General features: G+C 33.3%; 1 protein-coding gene across 2 annotated transcripts in view; it reads right to left on the reverse strand.

Annotated features, from left to right (window-relative positions):
• ARID2 (AT-rich interaction domain 2) overlaps nt 1-20014 on the reverse strand; it is a 163195-nt gene that overhangs the window by 73093 nt on the left and 70088 nt on the right. For both annotated transcript variants that reach the window (XM_035002824.1, XM_035002825.1), the window contains one exon: nt 4291-4424. In XM_035002824.1, the coding sequence (XP_034858715.1) occupies nt 4291-4424 (134 nt within the window). The remainder of the gene's footprint in view (nt 1-4290; nt 4425-20014) is intronic.

Below are 20014 nucleotides of genomic sequence, written 5' to 3' on the forward strand. Positions count from 1 at the left end.
TACACTTTTCCTTCTTTCTTTTTTTTTAAAGATTTTATTTATTTGACAGAGAGACAGCGAGAGAGGGAACACAAGCAGGAGGAGTGGGAGAGGGAGAAGCAGGCTTCCCGCCGAGCAGGGAACCCGATGCGGGGCTCGATCCCAGGACCCTGAGAGAATGACCCGAGCCGAAGGCAGATGCTTAACGACTGAGCCACCCAGGTGCCCCCAAGTACACTTTTCACATAAAGATATAACTAGTTTAATGCGAAGAGGCAAGAAAACAAGAGACAGAAAACTTCTAGAGGACACATTTCAGAAATATATGAATTTTTTAAAAGACTTTTTTTTTTTAAACCTTGCTAAATGGATTGCCAGTAGAAATCTATTGTCACAACATGCCACAAAAGAAAATCATATAGGTAAGAAATTTATTTCCCACTGGAGACAAACAACTGAGATGACCAACCTCTTCAATTCTAAAATATTCTAGGAATTTCTCCCTAATATAATGATAAATAAGTTCCACAACAGAGTAATAAATTACTATGACACAGATTCTTTACATCATTTAAAACTGAATAATATGTGTTCATTTTCTATAATCTTGATAAATAAAATTTCTAATAACAGAAGATAAACATAAAATCTGGAGAAACGGTAACAAAACTTCTGTGAATATAGGAACAGATTTTGATATTTCTATACTGTACACTGGAATTGATGATGAGACACCAAGTCTCAGCAGTAGTTAAGTTTATAGCTTCCTTGAAAATTTCAGACAAATCTCTTTAATAGAAAAAAACTGGAACCCACATTCAACATCTGTCACAGTCTTGTTTATGTGGGTTCAACATGACCTTAGAATTGCTGTTGTTTGCTACTGAAGAATGCAAGATGCCATCAGATACTCAATTTAGTGCATCCTTATCTGAGTGACTTTGCCAAAGACATCTCTAATTAAAATAAAATAAATAAATATGATAATTATGAAAAGTCCTTTAATTATATCAGGCTTGGTAAAGATTTCTAACATAATGTAGGAGAAATTGCTTATAAGATTTTAAGATCTTCCCTTCCCTTCCCCAAGGAAATATGACTGAACAGCTACAATTTTATAATTGGTATGGGATTAGAAATTTATTTTCAACATTCTTGACTCAAAGTTTATACAAACAGATCACTACTGACAAACTTAATCTGAGGCAATCACTTCTCTTTGTTTTCAGTTTAGAGGAAAGGGAGAATTATTCCTGAAGTGCTGTTCACACTGTAGAGATTATACAATACACTCTTTCTATTATTGGCAGTGATTATTATAGTCTGTCTGTTAGAATATGGAGGATCTAAAGGAAAACCTTTGCCTAAATAAAACCGATAAAATTTTTTAAAAAACTTCCTGTATAAAACTTTTCCAAATTTAAGCACCAAAACTGAAAATGGACAGAGTGCTTTACCAAACAGATTAGACTGGTTTAATGATCACTAATATCCTCACTAGCTTGGAAATTCTACAATTTCAATGAGTTGTCATTTGTCAACTTTGCCTTTCACAATTTTTCTACCAAATATATTGCATATAAGTTTCTAATTTTTATTTTAACTTAAAAATTAATTTTTTATTTTAATTTTAAAATGTAAGAGAAGATGAACAAAAAATTCCTTAATAATCTCCCTATAATTCTGCAGAACTGACTGCATCCAAATCAATACCAACAACAACAACAAAACAGAGAAAGAAGGAAAGCAAAGAAAGGGTTAGGTATTTATGGTAAGGAAAAATATGAAAAACTATGCAAATAAATGACAATACAGTCATATATTGATGCTAATAATAATATTAGTGTTTAATAATCCTAAAACTCCAGGCAAAATCTGCTCAATATTTTTTGCCACTTAAAGCCAGAGTAAGGGGCGCCTGGGTGGCTCAGTCGTTAAGCGGCTGCCTTCAGCTCAGGTCATGATCTCAGGGTCCTGGGATCGAGTCCCGCATCAGGATCCCCGCTCCGTGGAAGCCTGCTTCTCCCTCTCCCACTCCCCCTGCTCTCTCTCTCTCTGACAAATAAATAAATAAAATCTTTAAAAAATAAAAATAAATAAATAAATAAATAAATAAATAAATAAATAAAGCCAGAGTAAGTATCTTTAAGGAAAATCTGGTCCCACAATATTATAACAAGTAAAATTGCACTCCATGCCAAATGTCCTAGAGCTACTGTCAATCGAAATATATTATTTCAAAATATTGTTTTAGAATAGTTTTTCTTAATATCAACTATATAAATGTCTCTAGATAAATACACTGATCCAAATACCTTTGTCCAAACCTACAAAGAAAGTAAGGCTGTATGATCAAAGATGAATCACAAATCTATAGGTTCTAATGAAAATTTCCTAAAGGCTCTTAATCTACCACTATGTAATTCTAATTTGGTGATTATTTGAAATGCACACACAAATTGACAGCTATGAAGCTTACTCTATTTACCTTAATGACAACTGAAAAGCATCTTAATAAAGGATTGGTTTTGTATACTGATAATCATATTATTTTTCAGAACACTGTCATAATGTTGCTATGCTTCCATCTAAAAAAAAGCACCTTCAAATTCATAAATGTTGCCCTACAATACTACCTCTTTTCAGTTTGAATCAGATGTATTATAGTCTGATGATCCCTAGCAATTCCTTCTTTCCTTCCTTTCATTAGCCCCCAAGCCTGATTTTGTTAAACATGCTACATACTGCTTAACTGCTCAGATTCTCCTTTTAAAAAGACACATACATGACAGTATATCAAAAAGGAGTTATTCTAACACCAAGTTAAGCAATTCTGTCATTCCCTTAACTTGTATAATAACTCTATCAATGACTTTTATTAGGCTTCTGAAAGACCAGAATTATTTCACATCTTTTTTCTTGAGGTAATCAGTTTAATTAGGGGAGGAAAGGAAAGAAAAAAATATCCAGGAAAAATTTCATTTTAAACAAGATCAAAAGTAGAAGTGGGTCAACTTGGGGAGCTGTAATAGCAGACACCGAACTATATTAAGCTACAAGAATGAACAGTTCTGTTATTACTGTAATATAGGAAAAACACAGAGTCATAAAGTTGAAAATGGTCTTACAGGTCATTAGTATAATGTCTCATTCAATGCAGGAATACCCTGTATAATATCCTTGAATTCAATAATGGTCATTAGCCCTTTTTAGGAACAGAGAGTATATCACCTAACAAGTCATCCCATTTTATTTTATCAGCTTAAATTATTAGCAAGATTTTCTACTTGGTGACTTAAAATGTTCTCCTTTAATCTTGGTTCTTAAGGTAATAACTTCTCATTAAAAATAAAGTGAGGTTTGGTTTGTACTCATCACCACCAACTCCCACCCCCAGTATACAAAAATATCAGATGATGAAGCCTCTTCTAGTAATGATCAGATTCTAGGAGTTACTACAGATTGGGGAAGAAATATGGAGTCAAATTCAACATGAAAGAAACTTTGAAAATAGATAATGGAAAATAAAATTAGTGAAACTGACACAATGAGAAAGCTTAAATCTAATGACTGATTATAAGAGACTGGGACTAGCACCAATGAAGAATAATAAATATCTAGAAAATTGTAAATTTTATCAAGAAAATACCTTTAAAAAAGAAGTACCTCCTCTTTTTTAGGCCAAATGTTGGTGAATGAAGAAAAGAGATGCTTGTCTTTTCAGAGCCCTCTTCCTAGTCATCACAGTCCCAACACTCAAAGCTACTAACTAAACAGAGGAACCCCTATTGACTCTGCCTCAACAACCTTCTTATTAATCTCTCAACCTAATTATTTTCAATTTGAGTCCTGCTCTTTTTAGCTGCAGACTCCTCTATAACTGTTATAGGAATGACTTAAATGAAAAAGAAAAATCTTATCCTTGGTACCATAGAAAAAAATACTCAAAATAGTCAAATATTTCTGAGGAATTCTGATGCTGGAAATTCCAGTAATTGTAGAAAATCCAGTAGATGCTGAGTATTCTTTGCCTCCCTAATCCTACACGACCTCCTCCTTCTCATTTTAGTGACTATTCAAATTAAACTGACCACTAGTTAAAAAATTAAGGAAAAAACTTCACTTGAAAGTATTGGTATTTGTAACTCTGAAAATTCCTGCAACTAAAAATCTTATACAGCCTATTACAGAAAGGGCCCTGACCAATTAGATGTTGATATTTGAAAGCTGCATGTGCAAAGTAAAGGATTAATTCATTGGATGAGGTCTATCTTCCTAATTCAAAGCTGGACAATCTGCAATGATATTTACCTGACACACTGTGTTGCTGGTAATTGTAGGAAGATGGAATTGCACCAATAGGAAGCTGTGGCTTTGGATTGCCTGGTGGTACCTCATCATCATCCTCCCCAAAATGATGAACTTTCTCGTACTTTTCTAGGTAACTGAAATAGAAAAACAACATGAGAGTTTTACAAACAGATTTACATCTTATTTTTTAACTCCTACCACATGTATGTTTTCTTTCTCCAGAGGCCCTAAATAAAAAATAATAAAATACCACAAGCCTCTTATATTAGTGAAGTCACTTCAACAGTGATACTGCAGACAGACTCAATGCAACGCTTCTAAGTGTTTTATATTTTCAGAAAAGACCACATCACTACTCAAATAAACATACAAAAGTAGGTAATATCAAAGGACAAACACATGTACATGAATGGAGGATCATTTGATTGATTAAAAATTATACACAGTCCTTTTTTTTTTTTTAAAGATTTTACTTATTTATTTGACAGAAAGAGTCACAGCAAGAGAGGGAACACAAGCAAGGGGAGTGGGAGAGGGAGAAGCAGGCCCTCTGCCGAGCAGAGAGCCCGATGCAGGGCTCGATCCCAGGACCCTGGGATCATGACCTGAGCCTAAGGCAGACGCTTAACGACTGAGCCACCCAGGTGTCCCTATACACAGTCATTTAAAAGCCAAGCGAAAATGAGAAGATTCTCTAACCCTTGGTCCACCTTTAACCCCCAGTCTCACTCACCAGAGATAACCACTCACCAAGTTCACATGCATACTGGAATACATATATTTTCTGTGCCTAATTTAACAATATATTTTAGAGATCTAAGTATGTCAATTGGTTAGCACTGCCTGTTTTTTTTAACAGCTATATAATATTTGATCCTATTCATGCATCATAAATTAACTAGATCTCTAGTATACATTTAACTACTTTAAGTTTTGCTTTCTGCTATTACAAATCATGCAGCAGCAATAAACTTAATCTGTGCACTTGTCTGAATATTTTCTCTGGACACTGGAAATGGTATGCTAATTCTAAATAAATTCCCATCCAAAAGTGATGGCCTAATACATTTTTTTTTTTTTAAGATTTTATTCATTTATTTGACAGAGAGAGACACAGTGAGAGAGGGAACACAAGCAGGGGGAGTGGGAGAGGGAGAAGCAGGCTCCCTGCAAAGCAGGGAGCCTGATGTGGGACTCGATCCCAGGACCCTGGGATCATGACCTGAGCCGAAGGCAGTCGCTTAACCGACTGAGCCACCCAGGCGCCCTTGGCCTAATACATTTTAACTAATTTACAAGATAGTTCCTGTATCCCCTACTGTATTAGCATTACTGGATATGATTAGTCCTCCTTTTTTAGTTTTTATTATTTTTAAAAAATTTTATTTCAGAGAGAGAGAGAGAAAGAGAGAGATGGCAAGAGAGTGTGCGCATGAATGGGGAGGGGAAGGAACAGAGGGAGAAGCAGACTCCCTGCTGAGCAGGAAGCCTGAGGTGGGCTTGATCCCATGACCTGAGCAGAAGGCAGAAGCTTAACTGACTGAGCCACCCAGGCACCCCTAATCTTCTTTTTTTTTTAAAGATTTATTTATTTATTTATTTGAGAGAGAGAGAGAGCGCGCGCAAGCAGGAGTACAGGGAGGGGCAGAGGGAGGGACAGAATCTACAAGCAGACTCCTCACTGAGCGCAGAGCCCCTGGCTGGCTGGATCCCACCACCCATGAGGACATGACCTGAGCCCAAACCAAGAGTTAGACGCTCAAAATGACTGAGCCACCCAGATGTCCTTGATTAATCCTCTTGACATCAATTACAATTAAATTTCCAAATTCTCAATCTATCATCACCTACCAGTTTATAACAAGATTCCCAGGTAAACTTTTAAAATAGTGAAACAACGGGTCAAACCCCTGTCAAATACAACACTGTAGCTAACAAATTTGTTACTGTATGTCACAAATCAGAAGTTGAGCTGATTAATACAATGACTTATATTTACCATAGAAAAGTTCTAGATGTGATTATTTTACAGATCACCCCTTTTACCATTCCTGATTCAAGCAGGAACTAAGTCCATTAGTAGCTATTTTCAAAGTCCTACAGCTACCCACCCCTTTGGTTTTTACAGACAGCTGAGATGAGAAAGGGGGGTTATCAATGAAGAATTACGATGATTACAGAAGTATTATTTTGAGTACCAAACCTTAACTTTCAAGGTGGGATAAGTGGAAACTATAATTTTACAAATAAAAAACTAATGACATGGAAAGTCGTTACCATTCCTTATTTTCCCCTTTCAGTTTTACAAGGCACAATAATTCACATCTTTGAGGCTGGAAAGAAATTGAACCGTCCCTTTCCATTCCTTCTAAGTTCTCCATATAAACTCAATTTGAGCAAGGAACTCTTTCCTAGCTGGCAGTTTGATAGCTAATGAATCCAACACTTTTCTTTACTGTTGGAGATACAGCATACTAAAGCAGAGACATATGTGCAGATATAACCCTTGAGCACTGAGGAGAGTACACAGCTGCACACATTTCACCCTGATCCTGGGGATGTCCCCCAGCAGACAGATTTATAGTCTAAAAACAAAAAACAAAAGGATGATTAAAAAAAAGCCATCTCTCTCCAGGACAGACCCACAATGGACTTAAAATAGGTAAAGAAATCAAGCCTGTTCTTTTTGGATTTCTAATGCAGATATCATAAAAAGAAGAGCATATATAACTTTAGACACAAACAGCTGCTCAAAAATTACGTGATATATTTTCTGCAATTGAAGGATTATCTACATCACTTAGGCAACAGTACTGACAGGTATTTAGAGAGTAGTCTTTCGGAATTGACTGAACTCACTGTGGAATGGTTAAAAAAAACTGAAGATAAATAATCTTTATTAAATAATTTTTATTGAAATATAGTCAAAACAACAATGAAGATAAGAATTTTATAATAAAAATCTTCATTTAGTAATATGTTTAAGATACTTTCTATAAATTTGTTAGTCATAATAAAGCACAGCAGATTTGAAATTTGTTTTTTATTACAGCTGGGAGAGAAAACAATATTACTAAAAGAAGGACCATAAATAACGATTTTTCCCTCCCAAATACCCAAAATGGAGTGCAAGCAATATGGAGTGCTTGACAACAACACAAGCACTATATACTCATAATAAACAGTGTATTATATACATGAAACCCTTTACAATTCAAATTTTCTTAAAATATTAAAAATGACCTCTGGTTCCTTGACACATTCTACCCTTATTCCTCTAAACACATTCTTTACTTAATTTCACTCCTCCAAAATCTGTGGTTTAGGCAAATTATTATGATTTTTGAAATTTTTATGTTCCTGGTTTGAGGACCAGTACTTGTTCTGTCATGATTAAATATTTCTAACCAAGACTCAACATTTCTTAGTTCAGCTAAGGTTTTGATATCGTATCTCTCTCAATAAACAAGCACAAAGTATTTGGCTTTTCAAGGAGTTATATACTTCTAAAAACTAAAAAGTAATAATAGATAAGAGAAAGCAGCTAAAATACAGAGTTACATTTCAGAGTCTAAGTTTTCTGATATAATTCTCTATCATGACCTTGAGCTTATACACTGAGAGAGAGCTGTGTTCACTCATTAAATTATAAATGCTAGACTGTACATTTCACTCTCTTGTCAAAGTCAATGACATCACTTTGAATAGTTAATGTATTAATCAAGCAAGCATTTACTGAGCTCTTACAGTAATCTGCCTAGTACATTACATATTTAACTCCAGACTGGCAAAATACCGGAATCCAGATAGGAACAGATTCAGGTGGGATGAATTTTATCTTCTTTTTCTTCAACTTGGCTTTAACTTGCTTTATGGTAGATTCTATGTCACAGGTTACAGACTTAGAGGAAGGCAAATATGAAAAGTTGGCATATAATACAGAAATTATTTTAAATGGTACGGTTTAATTAAATACCTTAATAAATGTGACCGATAAAAATATAATGCAGAAGGGTGGGTTGAGTCCATTTAAAATAGCATCAAGTAATATGGGTAGTATTATTATGAATATGGGAAAATTTAACGTCTTACAATATCTGGCAGATTAAGTACACAAAATAATTAGGTTGTAGAAAATTTGAGTATAATCACCAAGAAGATTGATTTATTAGACATACAATGATTTTCTTTTCAAAACTCCATGGAAATTATAAAACTGACCATATATCAGTTCACACAGAACACCATAATAAATTTAAGATTAAATATTATATAGGGCACATTCTCTAACCACAATGCAATTCAAAGAAAGTTTTTTCTAAGAAAGAAATTAAACTCTTGGAAAATTAAAAATAACTTTCATGATGCAAAATTCCAAACCCATATACAATTATCTTCATAATCCTCTCTTAGATTATTTTAAAGTAATTCCCAGATAGCATGCAATTTCAACTGTAAATATTCTGGTAGAATTCTTGGAAATTAAAAATGACATTAACAATAACATTTAAGAAAACTCTTGATTATTCTTGGATCAAGGAAAAAATCAAATGTGTATGATTGGAACACTTCTATATAACAACTTTTTGAAATGTTTTTAGTTAAAGATGATAGTTCAAGGACCCATCCATATTCCTCTCTTCCCTTAAATTTAATTGCAATGACATTTAAAGAATAAAAATAGAGAAATACAGCATTATTTGTAAGTTAAAAACTTTTAGAATTTCTGGTCCATTAAAAGAAACTTCAAGGATCCACAAGACTAAATTGCAAAACACTTCTTGAGAGAGTAATGTGATCTAGTGAAAAGTGGAGGAGATCCTAGGCCAGAAAACATATATAGGAAAGTCCAATTTGGATTTCCTTCAGCCACTAAGGGATGAATAGAAAGTGAGGGCGTGTCTGATAATGGGATCCAGAGAGTGTTATTTAAAAAAGAACTTACAGAAAGTTGAGTTGAGCTCAGTGGTTATGCAGGGAGGTAAAGTCCTTTATAAATTTCACCTTATAGGGCACATGCACCCCAATATTTAGAGCAGCAATGTCCACAATAGCCAAAATATGGAAAGAGCCCAGATGTCCATCGACAGATGAATGGATAAAGAAGATGTGGTGTATGTACATGCAATGGAATATTACTCAGCCATCAAAAAGAATGAAATCGTGCCATTTGCGACGACGTGGAGAGAACTAGAGGGTATTACGCTAAGCAAAATAAGTCAGTCAGAGAAAGACAAATACCATATGATTTCACTCATATGTGGAATTTAAGAAACACAACAGAGGACCATAGGGGAAGGGAGGGAAAAATAAGATTAAATCAGAGAGGGAGACAAACCATAAGAGACTCTTAATCATAGGAAACAAACAGAGGGTTGCTGGAGGGGAGGTGGGTGGAGGGATGGGGTAGCTGCGTGATGGGCATTAAGGAGGGCACTTGATATAATGAGTCCTGGGTGTTATATGCAACTGATAAATCACCAAATTTTATCTCCGAAACTAATAATACACTATATGTTAAATTGAATTTAAATAAAAAATTTAAAAAAAATAAATTTCACCTTACAGCTTCTTTGTCAAAATGAACTCAAAGACACTAGGGGTGTGGGGTACCTATGAAAAGCACCAGCATGGAAAGACTGTCATCAAGTGTTGTCAGGTAACTGGATCTCTACTGATACACTCTATGAACATAGCAGGTACAAAATCAAATGTGGTGGCTTGGAAACTATAAAGGTAATGAAATTTTTTTTTGCCCAGGATTATGCCCCCAAAAGGAGGACATGAAAAAATAGATAGGACAATGTAGAAAATAAACTGGGTAAGGCAAGCTTGAGAAACTGTTCCACATGGAAAAGAAAAAAAAAGAACTAATGAAACTGATGGATAAAAATGAGATATATATTATAAACAGGAGATCAAACAGAAATCAAAAAACAAAAAACAAACAAACAAAAAACCACACCTGGTGGTCCTGAAGGAAAGACCAGAAAAAATGGAACGGAAGTGATAATCACTGACATAATAAAAGAATTATTTTAGCCAGAATGTGTAATGTGTACATCAAAGAGCTCTCTGGAGTTGGGGTGTCAGGGCACATGAGTCACCAGGGAAAAATTAATGAAAAGGGAAAAAACGATCAGATATATTCTGATAAAAGATTTAAGCTTCAAAGATAAAGATTCCTAAAAGTTTTCAGAACCACTGCCACTCCCCAAAAGTTACTAGAACAGTTGGACTAGACTTTGACTTCTCTTCAAAATTAATTGCTAGAAGATAATGAGCAAATATTAGAATTTTGAGGAGGAAAGTTATTTCACAAGAAATCCCTACCTAATCATGTTGCTCAACTAAGACAACAGAAATTCATTTTCAGATATGTAAAGACTCAGAATAAAGCAAGAAAGCCCTCTGGGGAAAAAATACCACTCAAGTAAGTACAACTGACCCGTGAACAACAAACACAGGGGTTAGGGGCACTGATTTCCACACAGTCAAAAATCTGCATATAACTTCTGAATTCCCAAAAACTTAATTACTAATGGCCTGTTGACTGGAAGCCTCACCAATAACAGTAGATTGACACATTTTGTATATATGTTATATACTGTATTCTCACAATAACATAAACTAGAGAAAATACTATTAAGAAAATCATAAGAGAAAACATATATACATATATGTGTACACATATGTGTACAAAAGATACACATATAAGTGGACCTGTGCAGCTCAAATCATGCTGTCCAAGGGTCAACTATACTCTAATGGATAGATGAATCAAAATTAAGAAATGGTTAAACAGCAATACAGGTGACTGATAACATGTACAGAAACTATTTAAAACATTAGTCTCAATCATAACTATTACATTACCAAAGAGAATACAAATGCCACTGGTTATAAAAGGAGAACATAAAAAGTGTACAACTATTAAAATAATTTGAAAAACAGTACCCCTGATATGAAGTTCAAGAAATTTAAAAGAGAAAGAAGGAAAGAAAGAAGAGAAAGAACTTTAAGAGAGAAAGAAGTAGAAGGTAGGAAGAATTAAAACTTTGCTTATACTGAAAGACTGAACAAAATGGGTTAATTTTCACTGTTAAAATTAAGGAAAATATGTTCTTAGCTGTGTTTCTAATTTTTTCCAAGTGTTTAACAGCATAATTAAAATCAGATTAATTACTTTCCAAACCACTATAGGGAAATAAAAGTTTTAATGTATATAATATGCAGAGAAAAGGAGAAAAGAAAGATCACCCTGTAATACAGCCAATTATATTCTTAGGCATATAGCCCAGTAAAAACTGGAAACAACCCAACTATCCATTAATGATAGTATAAATAAAAACACTGTGGCACATTCATGCAATGAAATATTATATAGCAGTGAAAATTAGTAAACTAACATGGATTGATTCAAATGGCCATCAACAACAAATTGTTAAAAAAAAAAAAATCATTTCCAAAGATTACATTATGATTCCACTTATATAAAAGTCATAAACAAGGAAAAAACTTCAAATATATTATTTAGCAATAAACAAGTGCTAAAACCACAAAGAAAAACCATATAACAATTATCACTTAGAAAATAAGTTAGGGTTTATCCTTTAAAAGAGAAATGCAATAAAGAAAGAAACACAAGCAGTTTCAAAGTTATTAGTAGTTTTGTTGTTGTTGTTTTAGTGTAGATAAACCTGCATATATTAAGCTTTTTTGTGTATTTCACAATTAAAAAAACTTTTTTTAAACATCAGAAAAAAAGTGTTATGACTTTCAAATAAAAGAAGTATTTCCATTGCTATATAAAGTGTTTCCAATTATAGAAAAAGATTAGAAGCTCCCTGAAAACCGTAATCTAGCAAAATCTGACAAACTTTATAAAAACTACAGGTAAAAAAAGACTACATATATAATGGAAAAAGCCATCTATTAATATACATTAAACACACACTCAAAACAAGATTTTGTTACAGAAATCCAGTAATAGTTTAGTATTAAAAATTTTATAACACTAAACTCACAGATAAAGAAAAAATGTATCTAAACAAAGGATGCCAAAGGTTATTTAATAAAATGAAGCATCCATACTTCATTGAAAAAAAATTAATTAATGAAGAATTCTAGAATACTGCTGCTTTTGGATTCTCATATGGCCCCTTTGGTTGTACCATACACAACAAAGAATTTCCAATCTACCTCCTTTATCAATACAGGCTTTCTCAGAATATTATACCTCATCTTGACCTAGGGTACTTGCTTCTGTAGAAGAATACCCTTCAGAATGGGGCACATAAATAAAATATTCCAACAGGGAAAGATATTTATTTAATTTATGGATCCACACTACCTCCTCCCTCCCTCACTCCATTAACAGTCCTTATGTTACTCATCTGATGTTAGCCAATGTGGAGGAGCTAAGAGTGGAATCCTCATTTATTCATTAGCCTTTGACATTAGGTGCTAATAATGTTTATGTATATCCAGGTTTAGGGAATTTAAATATTATCTAATTTTAATTAAACTATCTCTCACAAAAAAGATAAGATTAAATAGATTTCTTCAAAGAAGCCACAGTTTGAATAATGCAGCAAAATAAAACAAGAAAAAAGCAAAGCTGATACTTCCAATATGAACTCACTGTATTGTTAACAATACTATCAAGTAAAAACAATGGCAATTCAATCAGATATAAAAGAAGTAGGCCAAAAAATTTCTAAATTATCAAAACAATAAATACCTTAATGTGGATTAACACTGATGATGAACCTTGTCCTAGGTTAATGTTACACTTTTTATGTTACTGACGATTTCAAAGATGTTTAAAACTCCAGAATTTGAAGACAAGCCTCTACATTTTTCTCAGTAATATTTTTCAAGTCACTGAAACTTAAAACTTTTTAAAATTTAAAAATAAATATTATTTCAAGCAAGTGTACTGATAAATATTTACAAGCGTCTTTCAATGGCCAAAATCCGTATCACTGGGGAAACATATCTTCATTTTCTCATGATAAAAATGGCTAAATTAATACATGGAAAGTATGTCAACAAAAGAAATACTGTTGGGAAATGGTAAGAAAACACTACTGAGGAGTTGAAAAAACAAGGATTAGAGCAAATTATATTGCGGGGGAGGTTTTCTATATAGCTGAATTCAAGTACAGATGTTTCTAACATATCTGAGCTTATAAGTATTTCCTAGATTCTCTTTCAAAAAGGAAATTCACAAAGAACTACTTTTTGGTGAGTCATTAAAGGAAAGCTGTACCAGAGAGGATATATTCTCAAAAGCAAATGATTTTAGAAAAAAAGAATTTCAGGAAAACATGTTAATTCTACTTAAAGCCAAAATGAAGAAGCAGCTGCTTTAACTGGGAAAGGGAAGTAGAAGTAGGGGGGAGGGAACTGAGGAAGATGAAAGAGAAAGCAGGCAAAGGGAAGGGAAAAAGGGAAGATTATAAGACCTGTAAAAAGCATTTATTGCATCATTTACAGGCAGGATAATGCAGCAAAGAAGCTGAAGTCAGAAGTGTCAAAAAAGCTTCAGGATGATTTCAATGGGGTCAATTATATAAAAACAAGGTCTTTGAAATACAGAAAAATCTTCAAACATATTTCATGAGATGTGAAGTGATTAGGAAAAATATTTTGTACCAGAGAGGTTAAATGGATATCTCAGTGAAAAGTACTTAAGAGTGCTGCCAATCTTGAGAGTTATACACTTTACTTTTTAAAAAGTCCCAAATTTGCTGACTTTTCTCATGATAGCATTAGGTGATGAGCAGTTATCTTACCTAACAGATAATTTAGAAACAAAACAAAACAAAGACACCTAATCAACCCTTTAAAGTAAAAGAAAAATTTTAACAATGAATAGAAAGTAATTACTTTAAAAAAGAAACTGATGCTATGGAGAGAGCATTTTCTTAAAAAGGATACTTTTTATTTTATTTTATTTTTTTAAAAGATTTTACTTATTTGAGAGGGAGAGAGAGAGAGCATGCACTCGCATGTAGGGAGAAAGGCAGAGGGGGAGAATCTCAGACTCCTGGCTGAGCAAAGAGCCTGCCGTGGGGCTTGATCCCACAACCTCCAGATCATGACCTGAGCCGACACCAAGAGTTGGATGCTTAACTGACTGAGCCACCCAGGTGCTCCAAAGGGATGTTTTTTTAAAAACGATTTTCCTTCCATGATATGATCTTGTTGATAATATTGTGCATGTGTCATACATTAAGACTTCCATATCTACACTGCAGTAGGAAAAAGAATTTTCCACAACTATTAAAAAAATCTCCACCAAACTCTGTGGGCTTTGAACCCTTAAAGACAACTTTTATATTGATATAATTCCATACTTAACAGTCATAAAAATACTACAGAACTCTTATGTCCTCAATCCAGATATACCAATTGTTTATATGCTGTTTATTTGCTTTATCATATTCTCATTTCTCAATCTCTCCTCCTCCCTCTGTCCACACATGCACACACCCACAGCACTGCAACCCTCCCACCAAGAGTTTTTTAAAATTAAGTTATTGCTCCTTATTTTTAACAAGCTTGACTTTTTTCAAGAGTACAGGGCAGTTACTTTGTAGAAAGTCCATCAATTTAGGTTTGTTTGAGGTTTCTTTATAATCAAATTAGATACAGAGAATGCATCTTTGGCAGGAATACCACAGAAATAAATACGTATCCTGGTGCATATTATAAGGAGGTTATATCATGTCCCATTGATGGTGTTGTTAACTTCAATTACTTTGTAAACTTGGAATTACTAAGTTAAATCACTAGGAAGTTACTCTTTTCCTTTCGGAAATTAATAAGTAACTTAAGGGAGAACACTTTGAAGCTATGTAAATAACCTGTTCCTTATCAAACTTTCACCCACTAGTTTTAGCATCCATTGAGGATTCTTGCCTGAATCAGATTATTACTGTAATGGTGATTTTTAACTCCATTATTCCTTCCACATTTATTAGTTGGCATTCATTCTACTATAAGTGAACTCTTTCCATCCTCTCCCATTTATTCATTTATTTATAACATCATGGATTATTTCATAAACATTATATTCCTATCATTATTTATTCTAATGCTCAAAGTGTCCCAGCTTTGGCCAGTGGGAGCCCTTTCAGGTCAGCTCCTCTATCTTTTGATGTGTCCCTATCATTTTTTAAGCAGTTTCTTGCTTTATAGCTTAAGACATAACAGGCTTATCTTGTATTTTCCCTGCGTCTATACTAGCACCACCCTTTTCTCCAAGGAACACTGCTTCTTTTTAATGAGGAATGGTATTTAGAAACCAATATCTGGACACTAGGTATGCTCACTGTTTATAGAGGTATCTTTCTTCCAGGGCCTTTCAGTATATTTATTAGTATGTATATAAATCCATTTTTGTACCTCTATGAAAGGATGAGATCATACTTATACCTCTACTGCCAATTCAACACCACAGTTCTCCCCTTTCATATTTTTAACTTTCTTCTCTGATAGTGAGAAATCTAATGTTTTTCCCAATAAAATTGCACATTTCCTCAATCCTATAGCAAACAAAAGCTAGAATTCAAAATAATTTTTACAGTTCCTTTTGACTTTAGATCAATATCATTTGAAACACAGGTTCATTTGCTTCTGTTTGTATTCCATTTTAGGTTTATTCTTCCACATTCTTGATTTTATTAATTTTAAACAATTATTATTTACCCATTTTTATTAACTATCTATGAATGTATTTTCAGTATGAAAACTAAATTTATAAAAAAAAGAAAACTAAATTTGTGGGTTGTAGCTGAAGCAGTGAATAAAGGTAATTTATGTATGTGTTTTCTTTGTTCTTTTGTTTTTAAATTGCTTTTGGCATTTAGGAAGGTCTATGTTTTTGTTCCATTGGTTACCTTTGTACTTACACATTTACATGTCTTAATGTCATTTTCTTATTATCACCAATTTATCAACTTTCAATGGTATCTTCTCATTCCCAACTACTGCTTTTACAACAATCAATAAGCTTTTCCTACTTTCCTCTTTACCTCCTCCTTTAGAGTTGCATTATTTCTCCTTTGTAAGAATACATAGGATTTACATATTATTCTTTCACCTTTGTTGTCACCTATGTTTCAGTCTTAGATCTCTAATTATAATATACTTAATAATAACCATGGATTCTTCTGCAAGTGTTTTCCTACTTAACTCTTAGTTGGATAAAGCCCATCCTATAGTGGATTCCTCAAGAAAGATTCATGTGTGTAGTATCCTGTTGAGTCATACATGTTTAAAGTATTTTTCTATTCTTGGTGTTTAAAAAACAGCTTGGCTTTTTTTGTTGTTGTTGTTTCCACAAAAATACATTTAATAAACTTGTCATATAAAATCAAACATTTAACATTTTCAACATTTTATCAATTCAAACTCACTGATAAGTAACTGGGACTTCTTATATTTGGGGAGATTATCTAAACTAAAAATACATTACATATTCACAACACTTCTAAATATAATTGAAGAGCTACCTCAATTAATGTTAAATTTCACAGAATTCTAGAGATTTATAGGCTAAAATTCCCATAAATTTGTCTGCAATCAAATGTACTGTGCTAATTATGAACGTCTTAATAACTATTAAAAAGAAAAAATATTTGGAAGGAAATGGTTGGTTTTAAAGTTCTGCGACAAACTCCTAGAAGATAAAAAATATGTAAAATCAATTCAATGACCATTATTTATTTATTTTTTTCTTCCGTTCCTTCTTTTTTTTTCTTTCATCAAGATTTCTTAATGAAGCCCTGATTGTCATTTTTGGCAGCTCAACCCGGTCTGTTGGGATGGCAGTGTGCTACATGCTGTTGGGAGCCCTCCATGGTTCATCAAAGCCATGCTACTAAATGTTCTAAGAGCCCAGTCAAAAGTAAGGAAATGATAACAACTCTGAGTGCTGTACACACCTTTCCCATGTAAGAACAGCTTGGCTTTACATAAAATTTTTGGTTAACCCGTTTCCCTGTAGTTTCTTGAAAACACTGCTCCATTGGTACTCTGCTTTGTATGTTTCTATTAATAAGTGTGTGCCAGTTTAATTCTCTTGCCCTATCGGTTGTTTTGTTTACCTGGAGGTTCTCAAAGTTTATCTTTCAAGTCTACCACTTTTATAAAATATGACTCAAAATTGACTATGTACTATCAAGTTTCCCAGGTACTCTATGGTCCTTTCAATGTGTAGATGTAAGTCTTTTATTTCTGGAAAATTTTTTTTACATTACAGTTTTAAATATTATTTGTTCCCATTGTATGTATATATATATATATATATATGTCGAATCTCTTTTTGTCTCATTTCCATTACAACCACTTTCTCTTTTACCTGTTTTACTTCTTTAATTCATTTTCCTTTTCATGATTGTGTTTCTGACTTTCAATACCCTTTATTAAATTCCCAGTTGAGTTCATTCTCTTTTGGGCATCTTAGAATTTAGAATTCGTTTCTAAGATGATTTTTTTTTTTCTTTTTCTTCCATATCTTTCTTGGGTTCAACCAACTCTCCTCCCATTTCTTCCTAGGTTTCTTTGTGATTTTACAGGTTTGGGGCAGGGGATAATTTCTTTTCTGTCCCTTTGTTTTTAAATTTATGGTTCTAGTTGGTTTTTCATATCTGTAAATGTTTGTTTGAGGGTATTTCAGCCAGTCTGGAGAGCTGTGTTACAGTTTTCTTCCACTGTGTGGTTGTTTTCTTTCTTGGACACAAGGGTGTTCATCTACAGAGATATTTTGATTCTTATGTTTTCTTACAGTGGTGACTTTCCATAGATTTATGAGACTTTCACCTGTTGTGACTTTGAAGTGATTCACAAGATTCCTATTTCAAGAGCCTCTCTTTTGTTAGTGTACCAAAGTATGGTTTCTTTAATGGATTATTTTTTTTTTCCTAGTGGTGATGTTGAAGGGAAGGTATTTGTGCATCCTCTATTTTGGAGAAAGGGGTTTCTATTTTATCTTGCAGGACCTTATATTCCTCCTTTTTGCTTCTTTTTTCCTTCACTATCCAATATCCAAAGGGTGCTTTCCTCTTTAACTTTCTTTTCCCCCAGAAAAAATACTTTTCAAAGACTGCCACCTCAAATCACACACATTATATTAAGCCCAAAGACCTATAGTCAGTGCTCTGATACCAGGACTCTAGTACTTAAGATGTGGTTTCTCTTTCTGATGGTGATTTTAGAGCAATACTAGTTTCCTCCACAGTTTTTCAGAACTGCCTTTTTTCTCCACAAATGCTTGTGTCAGGGGAGAAAAATATCTCTGCTGAGATTTGGTATTTATTTTTCCACTTACAGGAAACTTGAAGTTTGTAGCATTCAGTCTTCTAGTTATGTTGAGAGTATGGATTTTGTACAGTTTTAGTTGTTCTTCTTGTTGATCTTTACTGATTTTGGAAGATTTATGGACAGAGTTGGATTTATCCTTACGTATCATTATCCTTACTTGCCCAGAAATTGATTTGAATCCTTATATAAAATGTGTAAAAATGTGACAGTATCCCAGAATTTGAAGGAAAGCTGATTTCAGGCAAGATGGAAAAATGTTAAATAAGTTTCAACAGAAAAATAATGCATAACTGACAGATGGAATTTTTTAAAAAGGAGGATCATAACTTATTGCTTTATTAAATGTACACAATGATGCATTTGTTCTATTTTCATCCATGTATACTTCTTCCACTATGGAAAAGTATCAAAATAAACTGAATATAGAAACAGACTTTTGAATCAATATATGACAAACTATTAAACTGACATTAAAAAAATTGGGGTTTACTGCTCTCATTAAAATAGTATTCAGTCATTCATTAAGCAAATATTTATTAAACATTTATTACATGCTAGGCACTGCTCTAGATGCCTGGAATACTAAGTAAACAAAGCAGACAAATATCCTCATCCAAATGAGACTAACATTCTCATGGGGGGAGACAAATAAACAATAAAATAAATACGCTTTTAAAACACCAAAGCTTTTTATATGTTAATAAATAAAAATTTAAATATATTTTTTCACTATTACCATCACATTAAAAATTTACTTTTTGAACATTTCTATTTAACTATACTCAGGTTATATATTGGGCAGTATGCCCCCAACTTACTATTTTTAGAAATATAATCATAGTCTGAAGAACAGATGTCTAGAGAACATCACCAAGAGATCCTGAACTTACGGCTAGAAGGAATAACTTGTGAAACATTGGGTTGTCTCTCCTTGGAGAGTGGATAATAAATACATTTACAGACACAAGAGAAATCATTCCAATTTATTAGGTGTTTATTGTTTGAATCAATTGTATGTGTGAGAAAAGGGACTGTATTTAGATATTAAGTAGCCAAAAATGAGGACTACAGGAAATGTTTGCTTGCTGATACCCAGTATTTAAGAACCCTACTAATGGGGAACTCCCCAAAGTGATAAGCAGAATATGACCTCACTAAACTTGCTAAAAAGGTGAAAAAAAGGTTCTTCTCTACTTCGTGTCACCTACGACATGGACATACAAATCAGTTTTGTCCAAACTGAACTTTGAATTTTTAGGGGATAACAAAAAATGGGTTATTTAAAGTAGTAGCAGTAGGAGTTGAGAGATTTGCTCTTCCTGACTTCCTACAAATTCCTTTTCTTCAGAAATTAGGCAGGGCTAATTTATATTGTTTGCAAATAATTACA

The sequence above is a fragment of the Mirounga leonina genome, unplaced genomic scaffold, assembly GCF_011800145.1.
Source record: "Mirounga leonina isolate KUSES-001 unplaced genomic scaffold, KU_Mleo_1.0 Mir_126, whole genome shotgun sequence".
Lineage (NCBI taxonomy): Eukaryota > Metazoa > Chordata > Mammalia > Carnivora > Phocidae > Mirounga > Mirounga leonina.